Here is a 17,161-nt window from a genome sequence, read left to right as displayed (position 1 = left end):
TTTCATCCGAGGATATTTCCTTTGCAAATGAATTACATTCCTGACCTTTGATGCCAGCAGGGCAAAAAGCCCGGGGATGTAGACACTGGTGGACACTGAAGATACCTTCTGTCTGTGATGGCATATATACGGGAAGAGTGGTTAGAACCCCACAATTCCACCTGCCCAGCAGAGGAGAGAATAGATTTGGTTGGCAGAAAGTGTATATATGTAAAGTAGATCTAAAGTAGAAAATTATTCCTAGCATTTCTAGTAGGCCAGGTATGTGGTTTGAGTTTTGGGGAAGGCTACTTGGAGAACCTGAGCATGTACTGAAGGTGTGGAGTAATTCTACTGGGACATTTTTCTCATTTAAATGTGGCAGATACCTGTGCCTACAAAATCCTGATAGACGCGTCTCCGTATCGAGTTCGTTATTAGAAAATAACAAACTTGTAAAGTCTTGTGAAATTCAAGTGTTGGGAGGTTTTGTTTTATTTGTTTATTTTATTTCTTTTTGGTTAATATGCAGATGCCTTCTGCAAGGATAAGTGTAGTCGGCTGACCCATGACCTCTCTAGTGGATTTACACTTTCTTACAGGTCCATAAAATTGAACATAAGCTTCCTTGAGATTTCTCTGTAGTCCAGGGGTTGAAATTTTCATAGCTCATTTGACATCGTCTGCCTGTTTAAACTAATAAAGATAAAATGTTCTTAGGAGTACTATTATTTTTCCGAAGTACTGAAATACTTTTTTGTTTTTCTCATCTCTGTTTCACCATTATGCGAGAATACTTTCTAGGCACTTCCTCTTAATTCAAAAGTATTGAAAAAATTATATTTTTCTTTATACACTATTATTTTCCCCTGTTTCTGCAGTGCAGGTAGGTGCTCATGAAGATGCTTGATCCATGCGAAGCTTTTTTACAAATCTGTACGTGGAAAATTCACAGACTGTATCTGAATATATCTTGGACACATTTAATTTAGATTTGTGAAACACCTGCTTCTCATTGTGCTAAACTATTCAGAATATTTTCCCAGCATTATCTCATTAATACTCAAATATTATTGCCTTATATATAACTGATCAGTAGGTTAATTGGTTTTATAGTGTTGCTTTAATATTGTCACTCAAATCTGGTTTTGAAAAGCTTGAGAATTCCTTAAATTTAACCCAAGTTTTTTAATGGATAAGTTTTCAATGGTTACATTATAACTTTTCTATCTAGACTTTGATATGTAAATCAGGACTGTAAGCTTGAACAGAGTCACCTGCATTTTCAGGTAATTACATTAATGCAAAAATCCATCTCAGATGAAATTGCTCCATGGAATTAGCATATCAAGAGCCTTCCTCAGAGAATAGCTTTAAGTATCTCTTGTATTTTTCTGTGAAAAGAGGTTTAAGCTTGGTACAAATTGAAGCATTAAAGGAAATAGTAAATATCAACTCTTCAGAGTTTATTGACAGATGCAGAAGAGGACCGCGTTCCAATCAGGTTAAGACGGTGTAAGTGAATTGGTGATAACTGGTCCAGCTGTTTACTGGCATAATCCTTGGAGAGAGACGTATAAGTTATCTGAGGTGAATATTCAACACAGAGTGACTTGCCGCTTAAACTCAAGTGCTGTTTTTCATGGAAGAGGACACAAAGCTGAACACTAAAATAATTGTACCATATAGTAGGAAGAAAAACATAGGTTTTGTAATGTATCCAGTCAGTATATTAGCTGCTTGCTCCAGCCCCACTGTTCTGAGAGCTTAACAAGGACCCTTAACCACTCTTGTGATAGATCCACATGGATACTCCCGACGTTTGCCCCAGGGCCCAGTCAAATTCAGTGCATCGCTGTGGATGGAAACAATTTCTAGACTGTTTTCTCTAGTTAGCATTAATTTATGGTTTTACTTTAAAGCTATATCTCTGTACGGATGAAGTTTATGTACTTAGGAGACCCTCTCTTCCAGGAATCAGCTGGTTGGGATTTTTAAGTGATCCTACTTGTGTGATACAAATGGTGGTTTGGTGAACCATTGCACCTGCTGGGCTGCTCCTCTGTCAAGGAACATTTTCTGTTTTGATGAGTAGAAGTCTAAAAGTTTCCTAGTATTAGCGTTTCTCATTTATTTTTTCTGTTCTAGCAATAATTCATTAGATCATTATTTTTTTAATGAAGATATTTTAAGCAACAATAAATCATTGATTTACTTTATTCTGCGGCAATGCCGTACCAAAACCATCTGTAAAGTAAATAGAGAAAATATTTCTTCCCATGTGCTTAGGATATAAATTAGATTTGTAATTTGGTCTTCCTGTGTTAAGATGCTAAGCAATGCAATGTAGTGGGTTCCTGCTGCATGTGTAACATATTGTCTTTTCAAAACTCAACTTTAGGGGTTGAAAATTTTTCTGTAATTTGCCATTATATCAAAATGGTTTCCAAATCCAAGCTGGTACTGCAGGGTTTATTTTGTTTGGTTGGTTTTTTTTTTCTTTTTTTTTTTTACAATAGACGCAGTAGTTCTGATCAAAAGTCATCGAGCTGACATGGTCTGTAGCTGTGCAGAGACTACCATACCATGAAAGCTGATTAGGCTTCAAACCCTAATTTTTCTAATAAGTTGTAGTATGTGGCATTTAGCATCAAAGTGGACTAAAATGACTGTAGAAAATATTAATATGATTTTGTTCCTGTGTTTTCATCCTTATTTTGTATGCTAAATCATTCTTTAAAATTAACATAATCCAAATAAACTATTTGGTAAAAGCTCATTTACAGTCATTTTTCTAGACAGCATGAGAAGATGTGTAAGACATCAGAAATACAACGTAGCTAGGCTGAAACTTAACGAACACAACCGAGAATTACACAGTCATAGCATCAGCTAGTGAGTTTTATTCTCTTTTTTTAATCTCTTGCATCAGGTGGCTGCTTTTCATTTCTTCTGGTTATCTCCTTGTTCATTTGATCTTTCGTACGCATCCCAGCATTACTGGAATTTTCCTTCTGTAGAGTTGAGAAGAATGAGAAAGGGTCAGTGTTAGTAAGCAACCCAACCTCATTGCAGAATCATTTTAGGACATCCCCTTTGTCTCATTCGCTTCTACTGCCGGGTTTTTGGGAGCCATCTCTCACCATGCATGGTAACTCCCATCATGTGCTTACCAGCTTCCAAAAAATACAGTCTTACTGTAAACAATCCAAAGAAAGGCAAGGGACTTGCTGTCCATGACAGCCGATCTCCTCTTAAAAGAATATTTGATTCCAGCCTTGTAGGCCAATGCCATTAACCTTGCAGTCTCCAAAGTATTAACTGGAGACCTCCAGGTGCGAGAGGCTTCTTGACACATGTGCCTGAATATTACCCAGAATTAAAAGGAGTTTGCATTAAAAATAAAATGACGCTTATCTGCAAATACCCATATTTTTGGCTGTCTTGTGCTTTACTTGAATGTTACTTGGGTACTGTAACAAAGAAAAAATGCAAATGCTACATTTTGAGGGGGGGGAAGTTTATTTTCGTGGTGTTTCTGGAAGCATATGCTGCCGGTATCATCATTTCTTAACAAAGAATTATGATACTTTATTTTGTTTCAGTTTAAAAAATTGACTGTGACCCTGTTTTTAAAGAAATACTGTTTTGTGAATGCAGTGATTGATTTTTCTGCTGTAATACTCATCTAAATAGAAAGTCAGGGTTCTCAGTAACTTTTGAACATGCATTCTATGACATTTTTGCAGAATTAAAGGTTTATGAACAATGAACTATCTAAATTCCCCCTTGTAGTCCTATTATTTCACCTAGAGAATAAAATGACCTTTATTTTACGATGAAAATAGTCTACAAATGTCTTGTGGTATTAGGGAACTCTGACATCTGAGGAAAACAAGTTATTTTAGGATTTTCTTTCCTGGCTTTTAGTTACGTAGCTTAGTATCACTCCATTACTGCATTTGTCAAGGAATAGACATTTTTTGTTCCTAATTTAACTTGATGTTATTATAGGTAAACAGGCAAAGAATTGCATATGTATTTAGCTCACGTGGGTCTTGAATTTTTTATGATAAGCTTGATATTTTTATTCATGTTAGAAATAGTTGGGGAGTCCTATTTTACAGATTTTACTCCTCTCTCTGGGAATTCTAGTAAACTTTAGAGAAACTTGTTCATATGTATATATCTCCTATCTGCAATATGAATTTCTATCCTTAGGACCATCTTTTTGGATCTAGGCCTTAATGATAATTGTGAAATGATTACAGAGATACTATAGTTTATAATTTTGAAGTTATAATCAGTCAAGCCTCTTTTACGTGTGAAGCTGAATATTGTATAACTCTAGTTTTAATCAGTGGAGCACAGGAACCGTTAGCGGCAAGGGAAGAGAAACATTTAAAAATTTCCTTACAATTGCATACTGGTACTGGTCAGAATACAGAGGTAATTTTCTGCAGTTTTCTAAATGCAGTGATTTTATGCCTCCTTGGCAGACCGTTGAGCAGCCATACCTCAGGATGGTCTGAAGCACCATTTTCACTGAGGGCTTTGGGATGGGACATCATACCATAGTTCTGCGTGGAGTATAATAGCTATACAATCTTAACGATTCCTTTTGCTTTCGAATTACAGTAACATTTATTTGCTTCAGTATCAAGTAGTCCATGCCTAAGTGCCTTTTTGTTCATGTAGGTAGCCTTAGACTTGAGAAAACAGTTTTGAACCGTTGACTCGTTCTTCTGCACTGAATAGAACTGTTAACAGATCACATAGCACTTATCACCTACAGCTGGAATTTATGTCTTTCCACTGCAGTGTTTTTAAATATTTCAAAATATTAAAGGTAAAAGTTACTTTACTGTAAAAAGTTACATAAATCTGTGACTGTGCAGCTGCTGTGAAAGATCATTTCCATCAATCTGACTTTAACATCTGTTCCTTTTAGTGTCCAGAATTCAAAAGACCTAGGGGCATTGCTGTTGACTGGGTTGCTGGAAATATTTACTGGACTGATCATTCCAGAATGCATTGGTTCAGCTACTATACGACTCATTGGACTAGTCTGAGGTACTCCATCAACGTAGGTCAACTGAACGGACCGAACTGTACCAGGCTCCTTACAAGCATGGCAGGAGAACCATATGCAATTGCTGTAAATCCTAAAAAAGGGTATGTACGTTTCAACGTTACTCTGTTTTGGTAATTCAAACAAAAATGCAAAGCATAGTAAGAGAAATAAAATGATGTCTACAACTTTTCAAGTCATGTACTGAACATTCCTGGTCAATTTACCTGTGTATAAATCGGGATCAGTTATTTCCCATCTCTCAGGTAGGTTGGAAAGTTCACAAGAATTTAATATCAGTGAAGTGTTTTGAGGTTCTGTATAGGCATCCAGCTTATTTTTTATGTTTAATATTTTAGGATGATGTATTGGACAGTTATTGGGGATCGCTCTCACATAGAGGAATCATCTATGGATGGTACTCTGAGAAGGATATTGGTTCAAAAGAATTTACAAAGACCTACAGGTATACAGCTTATCCATTTTTCCTAATTCCATGGCACTTGCTAGCTCAGTGTGGATTTGTCGGCTGAATTCCAGTTTCTCAGTTTGCAAAAAAGTTATGTACTTTTTAAAATATGTATTCTGGTTATTCATATGCAGTTACTAGTCAGAATTCTCAGTTCTGTTTTCAAATGATACGCCTTAATATGACTTAAACTTTTGTAACAAAGCTTAACATGATGATTTTACAAAGCAGTACCAGAGGACTATATATAATCAGTTAAAATATGATTTCTTCAATAGCACTGAACAAGGAAAATCAATTAAGGGAACAGCAGTTAGAACGTTTTTTGAAGAATGCATATGAAATCTCACAGCCTATTCTAGTTACTTTCCTGAATACACTGCAAAATAGTATAAAACAAGGTTTAAGTATTCAAAGAAGCAACAACTTAATTATCTCAGTATTTTACAGAACTATTTTGAAGCTTGGCAGTACATATTAAGTTCTTGTGAATTACCATTAAGACTCCATTGGCAGGATAAAAGTAATTTTTATGACAAAGGAAATGATAAATCCAGAATGAAATGTGTCTCTTAAATAGCAACATCCTGTCTTGAAACCACAAATGATTTGTTCATGACCCATTTTCTCATGCAATATTTGATGTTTCTCCAGGCTTACAATGATAATTTGTTATTATTGCATTGCAAATTAGGGGTTGTCCAACTTTGGTACGCATATCTGTTGAAACATAGGCTTCTTTCGAGAGGATGCTATCTGAATATCTAAGCGTCTCAGAAGCTGCCGCTATCACAGCAACAAGTAATAATATTTTAACGGACTGTTAAGTCCCAAGCTAAGGTGGGCTTATGGTGTTGCGTATGTAAATTAGACTCATCCCTTAAAGGAAACACTCTATTGACATGATTAGATTTAAATATAGCAACTTAAGAAATTACTGATGTGATAAGGAAAGCTTTGAGGAGAGGCGGCTTATGGTCCTTAGGTAAGTAAGAAGCACAATAGTAATAATAAAAAATACAAAGGCAATAGTAAATTCAGTAAGAAGCTTCTGATTATACAGACTGAAAGACAACAGAATTTTATGTTTATTGGAGTGGTTGTATATTCTTTCCTGAACTTCTTAGATGAAACATTGTAAACAGCAGATACAGAAATGATTAGATTTAATTCTAATTTCTGGAATTGCGCTTTTTTTGTCTCTTATTATCGGTTGGGTTGATTGCCAAGGTTATGTGCTACGGAGCCAGTCACCACTTCCTTGGTCATTAAAGGGCATTTAAACCCTTTTTTGTTTTTTGGCCATTAGCATTGAATTAGTGAAATTATTGAGTTTTGTAGGTAGTAATGGTATCAAACTCATCTGAAAATGCAAGTATTTACTTCTTCCTTGACAAGGAACAGAACTTGCAAAAGGCTCATCTTCATAAAATTTTCCTTGATATATATAGAAAAGTTTCATATAAACATTTAACCAGACCTCTGTCTCCTTACAAGGATGAATAAAGTGAAAATTAAGAAAATCAGCGGAATAGTCAAAAATGAACAGACTTTGCAAAGAGGGAATTTCACAAATACTTTGCCACAGTATGGCATTTTCCTGTCCCTACTGCTCGAAAACACTTTTGTGCCATCCTTCTGTGCTTTTCTTCCTTGACTTCATGGTAGGAAGTAGGCATTTATGGAGTCTTTCACTCTTTTGACAGATATTTCACACGGATCCATGACTTTGTGGAGAGAATGCAAAGTCAGAGTCCAAGCCTTTACTATTTCCTCCTAAATGAGACTTTACTACTATTGTTTCAATGAAGTTTAAGATTTTTCTAAGCATCTGTGTTCCACTACTCTTAGATTTATTACTAAACATGCCTTTCTTATTTCAAGTAAGAGAGTGCGAGTTTTGAGCATTTGGCCTTGACTTCACAGGATTTACATAAAAATGGCTATCACAGGATTGCTATATGCAAAACCCAAAAATAAGTACTCTCTTACATTGTGTTATCTCTGATACTGTGAAAGATACATTGAGAATGTTATTTATTTATTATTTGATATTTAAATACCCTTACTAAAGTGCAAAGAATAATTTAGAGCTAGAAACTGGGGACTGCTTCTAAAATATTCCCCCTTACAGGTAGCGTGTATCAAACAGAGTTGAGACATGGTGATTATCTTTAACCAGAAATGATTCTCTTTACCGGTATGCCTGAATACCAGTGTTTCATTTAAAGAGGTGTTTTTGTTAACGGAGTTGCAAATGTAAATATATTTCATTGGTCTGTGCGTCAGACTTCCTCCACGTCCTCTCATCTATGTGTAGCTGATTAATTTATGACCTTAAGAGGAGAATTTTTGCTGTTATGTATCATTTCTTTTGATGTATTTTCTGACTTACCTACTTACATAAATAGGAAGAAAAATACTTTTTCCCATTCTTATTAAAAATACACCACAACTTCAAAAGCTTAGAATTAAATTATTTTATGGTTCAAATATTTTTTCAGGCTGAAGCTTTTGACATGACCCAAAATGGCACATTAGTCATTTAATTGTCCTCTATGAAACACGGACTGCTTGATTTAACTAGTTATTGCCTGGAGGCTGGGTAGTCACAACGTTATCTATCTTTTATTCTCAGTCATGCCCTCACTCCTGTGCTTTCTTTTCATGTGTATGCAAATATACACATCTGTCAATATTGCAGTTTAAGTCTTGTAACACTAATTTAATTAATGTCATCTGATTTTTAATTCTGTAATAATTAATTCCATGTGCAGTATTGGTGACAGCAAAAAAAAAAAAGCACAGAATTATATACTTGTGGAACCAGGATAGGTTAGGAAGACTGTGAAATTTGAATACCTTGTTCTTAACGCGTGGTCACGCTGGTGCTACTGCTTACAAATCTGTTGACATAATAGATTTACTTTTTTTGTTGGTAGAGCAAATTACAGGATTGGATTCTGTATTTAATTCCCACCAGGTATATATCCCTACCTGCTGAGGATAATGGGTTTGAAAAGGTACTGACCTTGGGAGAGTAAGCTAAAGAAAGTAAAAAAACCCCACATCTGCCTCAAGGGGAAGGTTTAAGCGGAAGGTGTTATATTTTATTCTCCTTGGTTTCCAGTCATGTTTTTACATTGTCACCGTATTTTGTTTTCGCAAGAATATGAGCAATATAAAAATGTCCAGTTACATAAAAATATTACATTTTTTTCAGGTTTTATATACCTATTTGAACTTTATTTTCTTTGTAGGTCTCGTAGTTGATCAGTTCAGTCAGCGTTTGTTCTGGGCTGATTTTGAATTATCTGTTATTGGCAGCGTTCTTTTTGATGGTTCCGATTCAGTTGTGTCTGTGAGCACTAAACAAGGTATGGAGAGCTTTTCTGTAACGTGATTTACATTTTATTTTATATGGCTGAAGTTTCACTAATCAAAGAAACTATGTAAGCAAGAAGCAGTGATTATTAAGTAATACTTATTGCTTTTGTTAGATAACACTTCAGATATTGTCTAAACAATAGTTATTTAAGATAATTTTAGCTTTTACATAATCTGATAAAGTTACATTAGGGGAACAAAGATTCAGTGATAAGTGCAAATCTCCAAGATTGTTATCTAAACATTACCTTAGGTGTTATCAGATAACATTGTGATTAATATTTTTGCTTGGCCTCACTTGGACTGGTAAAAACAAGAGGACCTTGACTAGTTAGAAGTTAGAGCTGTCTGCATAGCACAGGAGTTGTATAGTTTATAGAACAGTTGACCTCAATCAGTTCTGGAAAAAATAATGGATTTGGCTTTCAGGTCAATAAGTAACGACAGAATTCTGCTCACAGAACGTGCATGAGGAAAGTTCCTTTTATAAGGAAAGAGATTCTGGTTAAACAAACTTTGGTTTTACAGAATTGCCCCTTGGCTTGTTAACAATTCGATAATACATGTAACAATTTATGCAATTTGAGTAAAGAGAGGAAACATTAAAAAATAAATAATTTAAAAGCAGGCTTTTTGGGGGGATTACTTAGTGGGCAGTTGGTAGTGGAGCTTCATCAGGATAATGTTACATCTTGTGCTACTGGGCGTTTTAACCAATGATCTAGAGTTCACTGGGGGAAACTGGAAGATACTAGGAAAAATCTCCAATAATCCAAATTTAGATTTACATAATCTTATGCAGGTTTAATAGCGGTTTATTTCACAATGTGGATCAATATACGTGGAAGCAGTCATCTCAAGAAGGATCACTTTGAGTGCAGGGATCTGACTGCAACCGCCTGTAACGTTGAACCAAAGCAGGCAGGTGCCTGACGCAAGATTTTAGAAGGCAGGAACTCCTCCTCGTGAAGTTGCTTGCACCTCCTTCGGTTACAGTAGCTCATGGTGGCTAGGCTGTAATCTGTCACAGAATCCATGCTCGGTGCTTATGCTAGTCCTTGTGGCTGGTACAAGGACTGACAGAGTAGCCTAGATTTGTTTTAATGTGTCTCAATAGTCATTTGTATTTTAAGAATAAACGTGAGGTTATTCTTCAAGAGGAAAAAAAAAAAAGGCACAACATGGCTACAGACTAAAAGGCATATAAGGTGATGCGGTGACTTCCAAAATATTTTATAGCACAGACAGTCTATCTTAAACTGTGCCAACCCAGCAAATTTGGGGGTTATGAAGGGGAGAGTGTAATGTTGGGACCTTTTAAATTCCATATGTAAGATTTAATACTGAAATACAAGATCAGTAATGCAATACCACCTTTTGTCTCCTGTTGACAGTTTTAGTAACTGTGGAACAATTAGAGAAATAGGACCAAAAGAAAATTGGGAGAGCTTAGAAATTGCTTTGTAATCAGACTAAAAACTTTGACCCCTTTAATGAAACAAGTACAAAATAACGAATTCAAATTTCTAAATATTTGTATTGAAATAAAATACTGAGTAGCAATTATTGATGGAGCGGAAAAACAGTAGAAAAACTGAATAAATGCAAGTCTACTATAAACCCAGTTTGCAGTAAATGGGGATAGAAGTAGGAAGAAGGTATCGCAAGGAAGGATAGGTTCTGTTTCTTTATGGCTTCAAATCACGAAGAGATGTATCTCTGGCAAAGAAGGTTTAGTCAGAAGCTATTGCCTCCTTGCAAGGGTAAATGTGTGAAATTCTACAGGCAGGTGTGTACAGGAAATCCAACGAGGTGATCGAATTGGCACTCGTAGCTCTTAAAAATGAGAAATTGGTAGAGGCTTAGCATTTCATTTTGTAATAATTTACTGTAATTATGACTTAAATTAAGTGTGGTATGAAAGGTGGCATTTCAAACATGTTAAGAGGGAGCTGAAGAAACATTTTGTCAGAATAGTTTCTTTTATGTACAGCAGAATAATGTTTCTTTATCGTCGCATACTTCTAGTTAAAGTATTGCAGCTAACTATGTTCTAATTAGCTAGTTGTTACTGTGGGATTTCCCTACTTTTCAATATTGAACCAGTTTCTGAGGCTGAATTGTGTGGAAAGCTAATACAAAGCTAGAGATTTTAGTTGCTTGTAGTATGGAAAGCGTTCCTTTTAAAAAGATGCTTTTTAAAAGGCAAACTTTGTGGGTACAAAACAAGCTGTGAATAATAATAGCTTTAGGTGAGAAATGCAATAATGCAATTGAAGTTATTATTAAACCAAGGTTGTTCATTATTTGAATATAAATATATACTTGTATTTATTATTCATTTTTATTTCAGGTTTACTGCATCCGCATAGAATTGACGTTTTTGAGGATTACATATATGGAGCAGGTCCTAAAAATGGTGCATTTAGAGTACACAAATTTGGCAGGAGCCTTGTAGAGTATCTAAGTGTGGATGTTGATAAAGCAAAAAGTGCCTTGATTTTTCACCGCTACAAACAAATGGACTGTGAGTAAGCATAATTACTTTAAACTCAAGATTGAGCAAGTTCACCTCAGGGGGAAAAAAAGTGTAACCAAGTTGTACAAATACAAACCAGGGCCTGATTGTACAAGCTGAAAATAGATTTAGTCATATTTCTTTATACAAGTTTAATTTAGATTTTTTGGATGCGTTTTTCTCTCCTTTGAAAGGGCATTAGACAAATGCTTGCCTTATGTACCCGCACTGTAAATGAGGTATAAAAAATTAGAAGAGCGCTGAATACAAATGTCTCTAGCCACAACCAGAGGAGGGGTTTTACTGCATATTACCAGTAGATTTTTTTTTTTGTTACTGGAATAAATTCTGTCCTGGTGTGAGTCTTGCAGTGCCATTTGAGTGAGTGTGTTCCCTGGCTTCTGGCTGTTGATATCCTGAAAACTGAAGTGTATATGAATTTTTATATTTGATTATTTTTTTTTTTTTCCTAGTTCTAGAACATGGTGTAATTCCAAAAGAAAAACAAAATCAATATTTTTAATATTCTATCTTTTTAAACAGTGCCTAATCCATGCTTGGACCTGACATGTGAGTTCATTTGTTTGCTCAACCCTTCTGGTGCGACGTGTGCTTGTCCAGAAGGAAAATCATTGGTGAACGGAACATGCGTTGATCAGAGCCTCTTAGGTAGGTATTGAAAACTGCATGAGAACCAGAATATGAACAGCTGGTTGGTTTTTGTCATTCTAAAAGGCTAGGCTGTCTGCAAGTCCAGAGTTTTGTGGTGATGTTCTATATACATATTACTTAGCTGAAATGGAAACGAAATACGAAGAAGCAACATCCCTGATTAAAAAAACCTGTTTATATTCATCAAAATGATAAATGAGCTTTCAGCTGAACTGATAGAAGATGGTATTTAAAAGCAAATGTGTATATATCGACCAAAATAAGTTGAAAAGCTCTGAAGCATTTCGGAGTCCAAATTAAACGTTAGCCATTCAGGAGAAAAAAAACAACACCTTAAAGACCATCGAGAAACACCTAAAGAGCTCTGCTTAGGCTGCAGCAATAGTCAAAAGGCAGTAAGTAAATAGCGTGTAATAATGACTTTGAAGTAACAGGCAAAAAAAAAGGAAAAAACAACTGAAATATTTTTATCTAAAATTATATCTTTCAGTAATATCTATAATGACTAATATCAAGAGTCAGGAAACCTGACTTCATGGCAAAAGAGCTATTAAGTTCTTGCTGTATTTTAGAGGGGAAAAAGTCTTCTTTTCCATAGAAGAAGATTACTAAGTATTCTAAAACTCTTCCCGCTCCAGTTGAGGCCAAATCTAAGGTGGTCAGACTGCTGGAATGAATTCTTAGCCAGCTTGAATCTTAAAAGGTTCTAGAAATCATAGAATAGGATTTCTTATGTGTACGAGAAGTCCAAATGTATGAGGATGTTTTTCTAATGTTTGATTACAGGCTCAGAAGTGTAAGCGATACATATTTTGGTGAGATCCTTAGTACTTAAAATGCTCAATTTAGCAATTAAATTAATTTGCCTGAAATGTCATCATTCTGTGGAGAAAATCTCACCTATTTATACCGCCTACTCTTTAAATATTGGATTAACACAACTGTGTTTTGGTGTTTTATGATGTGGTATTAATAACGCTATCCTGTCTGGCATCATTTCGCCTTCTGTATCAAAAAATTTAAGAATAATTTAGAGTAAAACATTATAAAACTCGTTCTAGATAACAAACCCATTCATTTTTTTTGCTTCTAAAGGCGTATATTGTATGCAATGTGTTTATAGTACCAACTTTGATACGTACTGCACCATGCTTTAGCAAAAATACAGTAAATGAAAGCTTTATGACTGTCCCCCCTTGGCTGAATACCTATCAATGTGTATTTATATAATAGTTACACAACTATAAAATAGTGTATATTTGTTTTACAACAATTTTCACCGTTAGGGGAGAAGTAGATGTGTTAGAAACCAGAAATAGAATAGAAAACTGTACAACGTTTCTAACTCTTGAGGCGAATCAGTCTAAACACCCTTTGTCTTCACAGAGCATCCACCTTCCCTGCCCCTCCACGTGTCAGCTCTTTGTTCATCCCAGATGGATTCTTATCAAGATTTTCTGCTGATACAGTACCACCTAAAAACCATTTAAAATGACCCATAGTTACTACTTAGGTGTTGAAGAAAGGACACATAAAAGAATATTGGTTTTCTCTGGTGATTGGTAGTAATTTGAACCCGTAATTTCAGTAATGTTACAGTTTTGCTAGTGGGGAAAAGGATTATGCCACAGTAGATTTTTCAGGAAGGTATGTTTTTATTAGAGAAAGAACTGAAGAGGCTTTTAAATTATTTCACTGCTGGTTGTAAATTTTTATGGATAGACAGAAAATGCCTAGAGAAGCATTTTTAATATATTGATAATTTTCAGTATCTTCCCACAACTGCAGTATCTGTTATGCCTTTGTAAAGGGCTGCTGAATAAGTGTTTCTTAGTTTTCTGATTACAATTGTATTTCCAGTAATGCCTAGCATAGGCTTTTTTGTACATTTCTTCTTGTATGATAGTTTTGTAATAGTAGATTGCAGGTTTTGTAGCCTCGCAGATCATAAATTATGAATTGAAACAAGCCTCAGTGTCATAGCACACTAACAAGTGTATGTTTTTGCACTATTTTGACTTTTTAAAAAAAGTATGAAGTGGATGTTAAAAGTTTGTCTCATGCTGACACTCCACTTTGGCTTCCAAGGATCAGCAAAGATTCCGGGAAAGATCAGAGTTGACCTCAAGATCAGCGTCTTGAATTAATACAGGTTTATAATTAATGGCTGGCTGACAACCCACATGCTGTTAATAGGTCATGAATATGACCTATTACAAAAGACATTGTGGAGTTTATCAGTAAATGTCTTTTCTTATTGGAAGTCAAGTTCTAAACCAGGTTTTTTTCCTGTAGGAAGTTATACAGTATGCAATAAAAAAAAAAAAATAGGAGCTGTAGTCTTCCTTTCCTTTTCTGATGAAGGGCTAGAAAATGTGTATGAAATATTCCAAACTGCATACATTCCGCTTGTTTAAATTTAGCATTGTGTTGTCTTCATTGTCTCGGAGCATTTTTGGCATAGTTATGGATGTCAGTAACCCAAAACAGCAATTCCTGCCTTACATAACTGTCAAAATATGTATATTGTAGAAGATTGACCTGATATAAATCCAAAAGGAGGTTATATAGTAATATTTTTTTTCGCTGGTTTGCAGTAAAATCCTGATTCAAAGTCAGTTGAAATATTCCAGTTGATTTTGGTAGTCTTCTGGTTTGTCCCTAAAAGATTGAAAACCAGAAGATTTTCATTTGAGACATGAGTATCTGTGAAACACTTTTTAATTGATGTATTCATTTGGTACTGTTACTGGTTAAATCACAACGTAATAGTTGTATAGTAAATAGGTTACAATGATTTACGTACATTATATTTTATGTGTTCAAAAATACACTACCGCTAATTTACGGATCTGAAAACTCAACTTGGTAAGTCTCTTTTAGTGGACATCATTCATGTAGCAATAGAAGCGAGGTGCACTGGTTATTTTGTATTTGCACAGAAGCCCTTTCAAGTCATCTAAGTCTTTTCGTTTCACAAATTAGTGGTAATTGTGGATATCAAGAACTAGTGTTACTAAACTGTTCATTTGGAATAACATATAATTCAAGTTACAATTGTAAAGAGTAGTATATTGAACATTTGTAATACTTTTTAATGTCTTTGTTTTGGGTCTTTTAAAACGTAGTAAGGAAGCTAGTAGTAGATTTCCATAACTTGAGAGAGTCAAAATGGGACAGCTGTCTCCAGTTCCTGTCCATCTTGACTACTGCTCCCAGGAGAGTCTCTGTTTGAAGATTCTGTTTTGACAACGCATGCGTGTCTATCCTTGTGAAAAATGCCTTTCAACAAATAATGAATATTTTCAACATTAGTATGCCATTCTTCATTTTGGTAGTTTTTTGCATGACTATTGCAAAGATGCCTCTCATGTCAGTCTACGGTAAGGCTGGTGACAGGGAGGTAATCTCTTTCTTGTGACAGTATCCCAAAAACTGACTTGGATTCTGGTTCATTGGATTGTTGTTTTGGTTTTGGATGTTTTTTTTAACAAAAGAAAATTGAGGTAAGTCTTGAAATTCTGCATAATATTACGACTGGCTCAATCCATGGAGATGATTTTTCTTCATAAGTCCTATGTGAGGAATTCTACGTACTGAATCCTCGGCGGCTTTCTGTTAAGACTGAATCCAGATTGCTTCAGACAGCTGTTTCACCAGTGTCTCCCACAACTGATGAGGAAACAGCTTTTGGGTTTGATTTGGCTTTTTCAAGCTGGAGTTATTACAACATATGTGTGTTGTATCATTCAGAATGTGTTTTTATAACAAAATGAAAGCGAGTTCCTGTGTGTTCTTTGATAAGCTTCCATCTCATTTCTCCCTAGATGATTATGATTGACAGAGCACACTTCTTTTTGTGGTTTATTTATTGACTATAGCGGGCCTGACTTCTTCAGTTTAGAAGCTACCCTTTAGTTTTCAAATGGGCGGAGTACAACTTCATTTTCCTAAAAGAGACCACTGGATTTGCATCCATTAGGTTTATTCTCTCTAATTGTCTGTAACACAATGAAGCTAAAAACATACCAAGAGGATGAAAATACAGAGACTTGCATTGGAGGAAGACTGCGTACCACAGCTGAATGAGCAAGAGTAATGAACACTTCCAAGGGTTCACTATTCTGGAGCTGCACGTTTATCACTTTCGTTTTAAGAAGGGAATACTTCTGCTCTCTTGGCTGGATGAAAAGCCTGAGAAAAATTACAAAGACTCAGATCTGACGTTGCTTCGGAACAGAGATGAAACATGTAATTTATCATGGTGTTTCCTTCAGCACGTTTCTGTGGGGACTTGCCCACTGCACACGCATAGATTGCAGGCGGACCAAGCGCTCTGGCTGGGGATGTTGAGGTTAATCCCTCTATACCTTCTTTTTCACCCACAAAGTCTGCCTCAGGGAAATGTACTAGCAAAAGCTGTGGCAGTTCAATCCATGCCATCTTCTTGATTGCTGCCCTGCTTTCAGTGTTTTTAGCTATCAAACAGAACCAGGGTCAAATACAGAAAGCTACTTCTGGTTTGAGAGAAATCTTTTGTTTACAGCAATATCTTCTGTATTTACAAAGGGGTTACTTTTGGGCCTGATATTTCCCAGAACAACAGAAAATGGGTTGCATTACAACAGGTGTCCATTTGTTTTTTCCCACTGTGCACTGTCTTCCATTTATAATTGTACAGCGAATAGATTTTTAAACGGAAAAAAAAAAAAAATGTGAAGGGAAACCAAAGAGAGAGGGTCTGTCTTACAGCAATCAGGCAAAATTTGTAGATTACAACTTGTTCTCATAAATTTCAGTAAACAGAGAACCGGCAGATAGTAAGACCCTCATCTGGAAAGGGGCAGGAAGATTTATAAAACCTTACCACAAGATTAGAACTCTGCACTCTGTCTTTAATAGGTGCATTCAGCTCAGTAAAGGCTGAGCTACCCCCTTGACTGAAGGATCGGCCGGAACAAATACCTTTCTGTCCCATGAGATGAGTATTTGCCACTGGGGGGGGGGCAGCTCTTCTTGTCCCAAAGAAGGTGGTTCATGAACCTTGTGCTCTATAGCATCATCT

At 35.7% G+C, this 17,161-nt stretch overlaps 1 protein-coding gene across 11 annotated transcripts in view; it reads left to right on the top strand.

Annotated features, from left to right (window-relative positions):
- LRP1B (LDL receptor related protein 1B) overlaps window positions 1-17,161 on the top strand; it is a 743,839-nt gene that overhangs the window by 681,184 nt on the left and 45,494 nt on the right. For all 11 annotated transcript variants that reach the window (XM_074595863.1, XM_074595857.1, XM_074595859.1 and 8 more), the window contains 5 exons: window positions 4,931-5,154; window positions 5,410-5,516; window positions 8,780-8,896; window positions 11,260-11,433; window positions 11,968-12,093. In XM_074595863.1, coding sequence (XP_074451964.1) covers window positions 4,931-5,154; window positions 5,410-5,516; window positions 8,780-8,896; window positions 11,260-11,433; window positions 11,968-12,093 — 748 coding nt within the window. The remainder of the gene's footprint in view (window positions 1-4,930; window positions 5,155-5,409; window positions 5,517-8,779; window positions 8,897-11,259; window positions 11,434-11,967; window positions 12,094-17,161) is intronic.

This window comes from Larus michahellis, chromosome 7 (genome assembly GCF_964199755.1).
Source record: "Larus michahellis chromosome 7, bLarMic1.1, whole genome shotgun sequence".
NCBI classification, from domain to species: domain Eukaryota; kingdom Metazoa; phylum Chordata; class Aves; order Charadriiformes; family Laridae; genus Larus; species Larus michahellis.
Note: the sequence above shows the minus strand (reverse complement) of the source record. Positions and strands in the feature narration are given on the sequence as shown.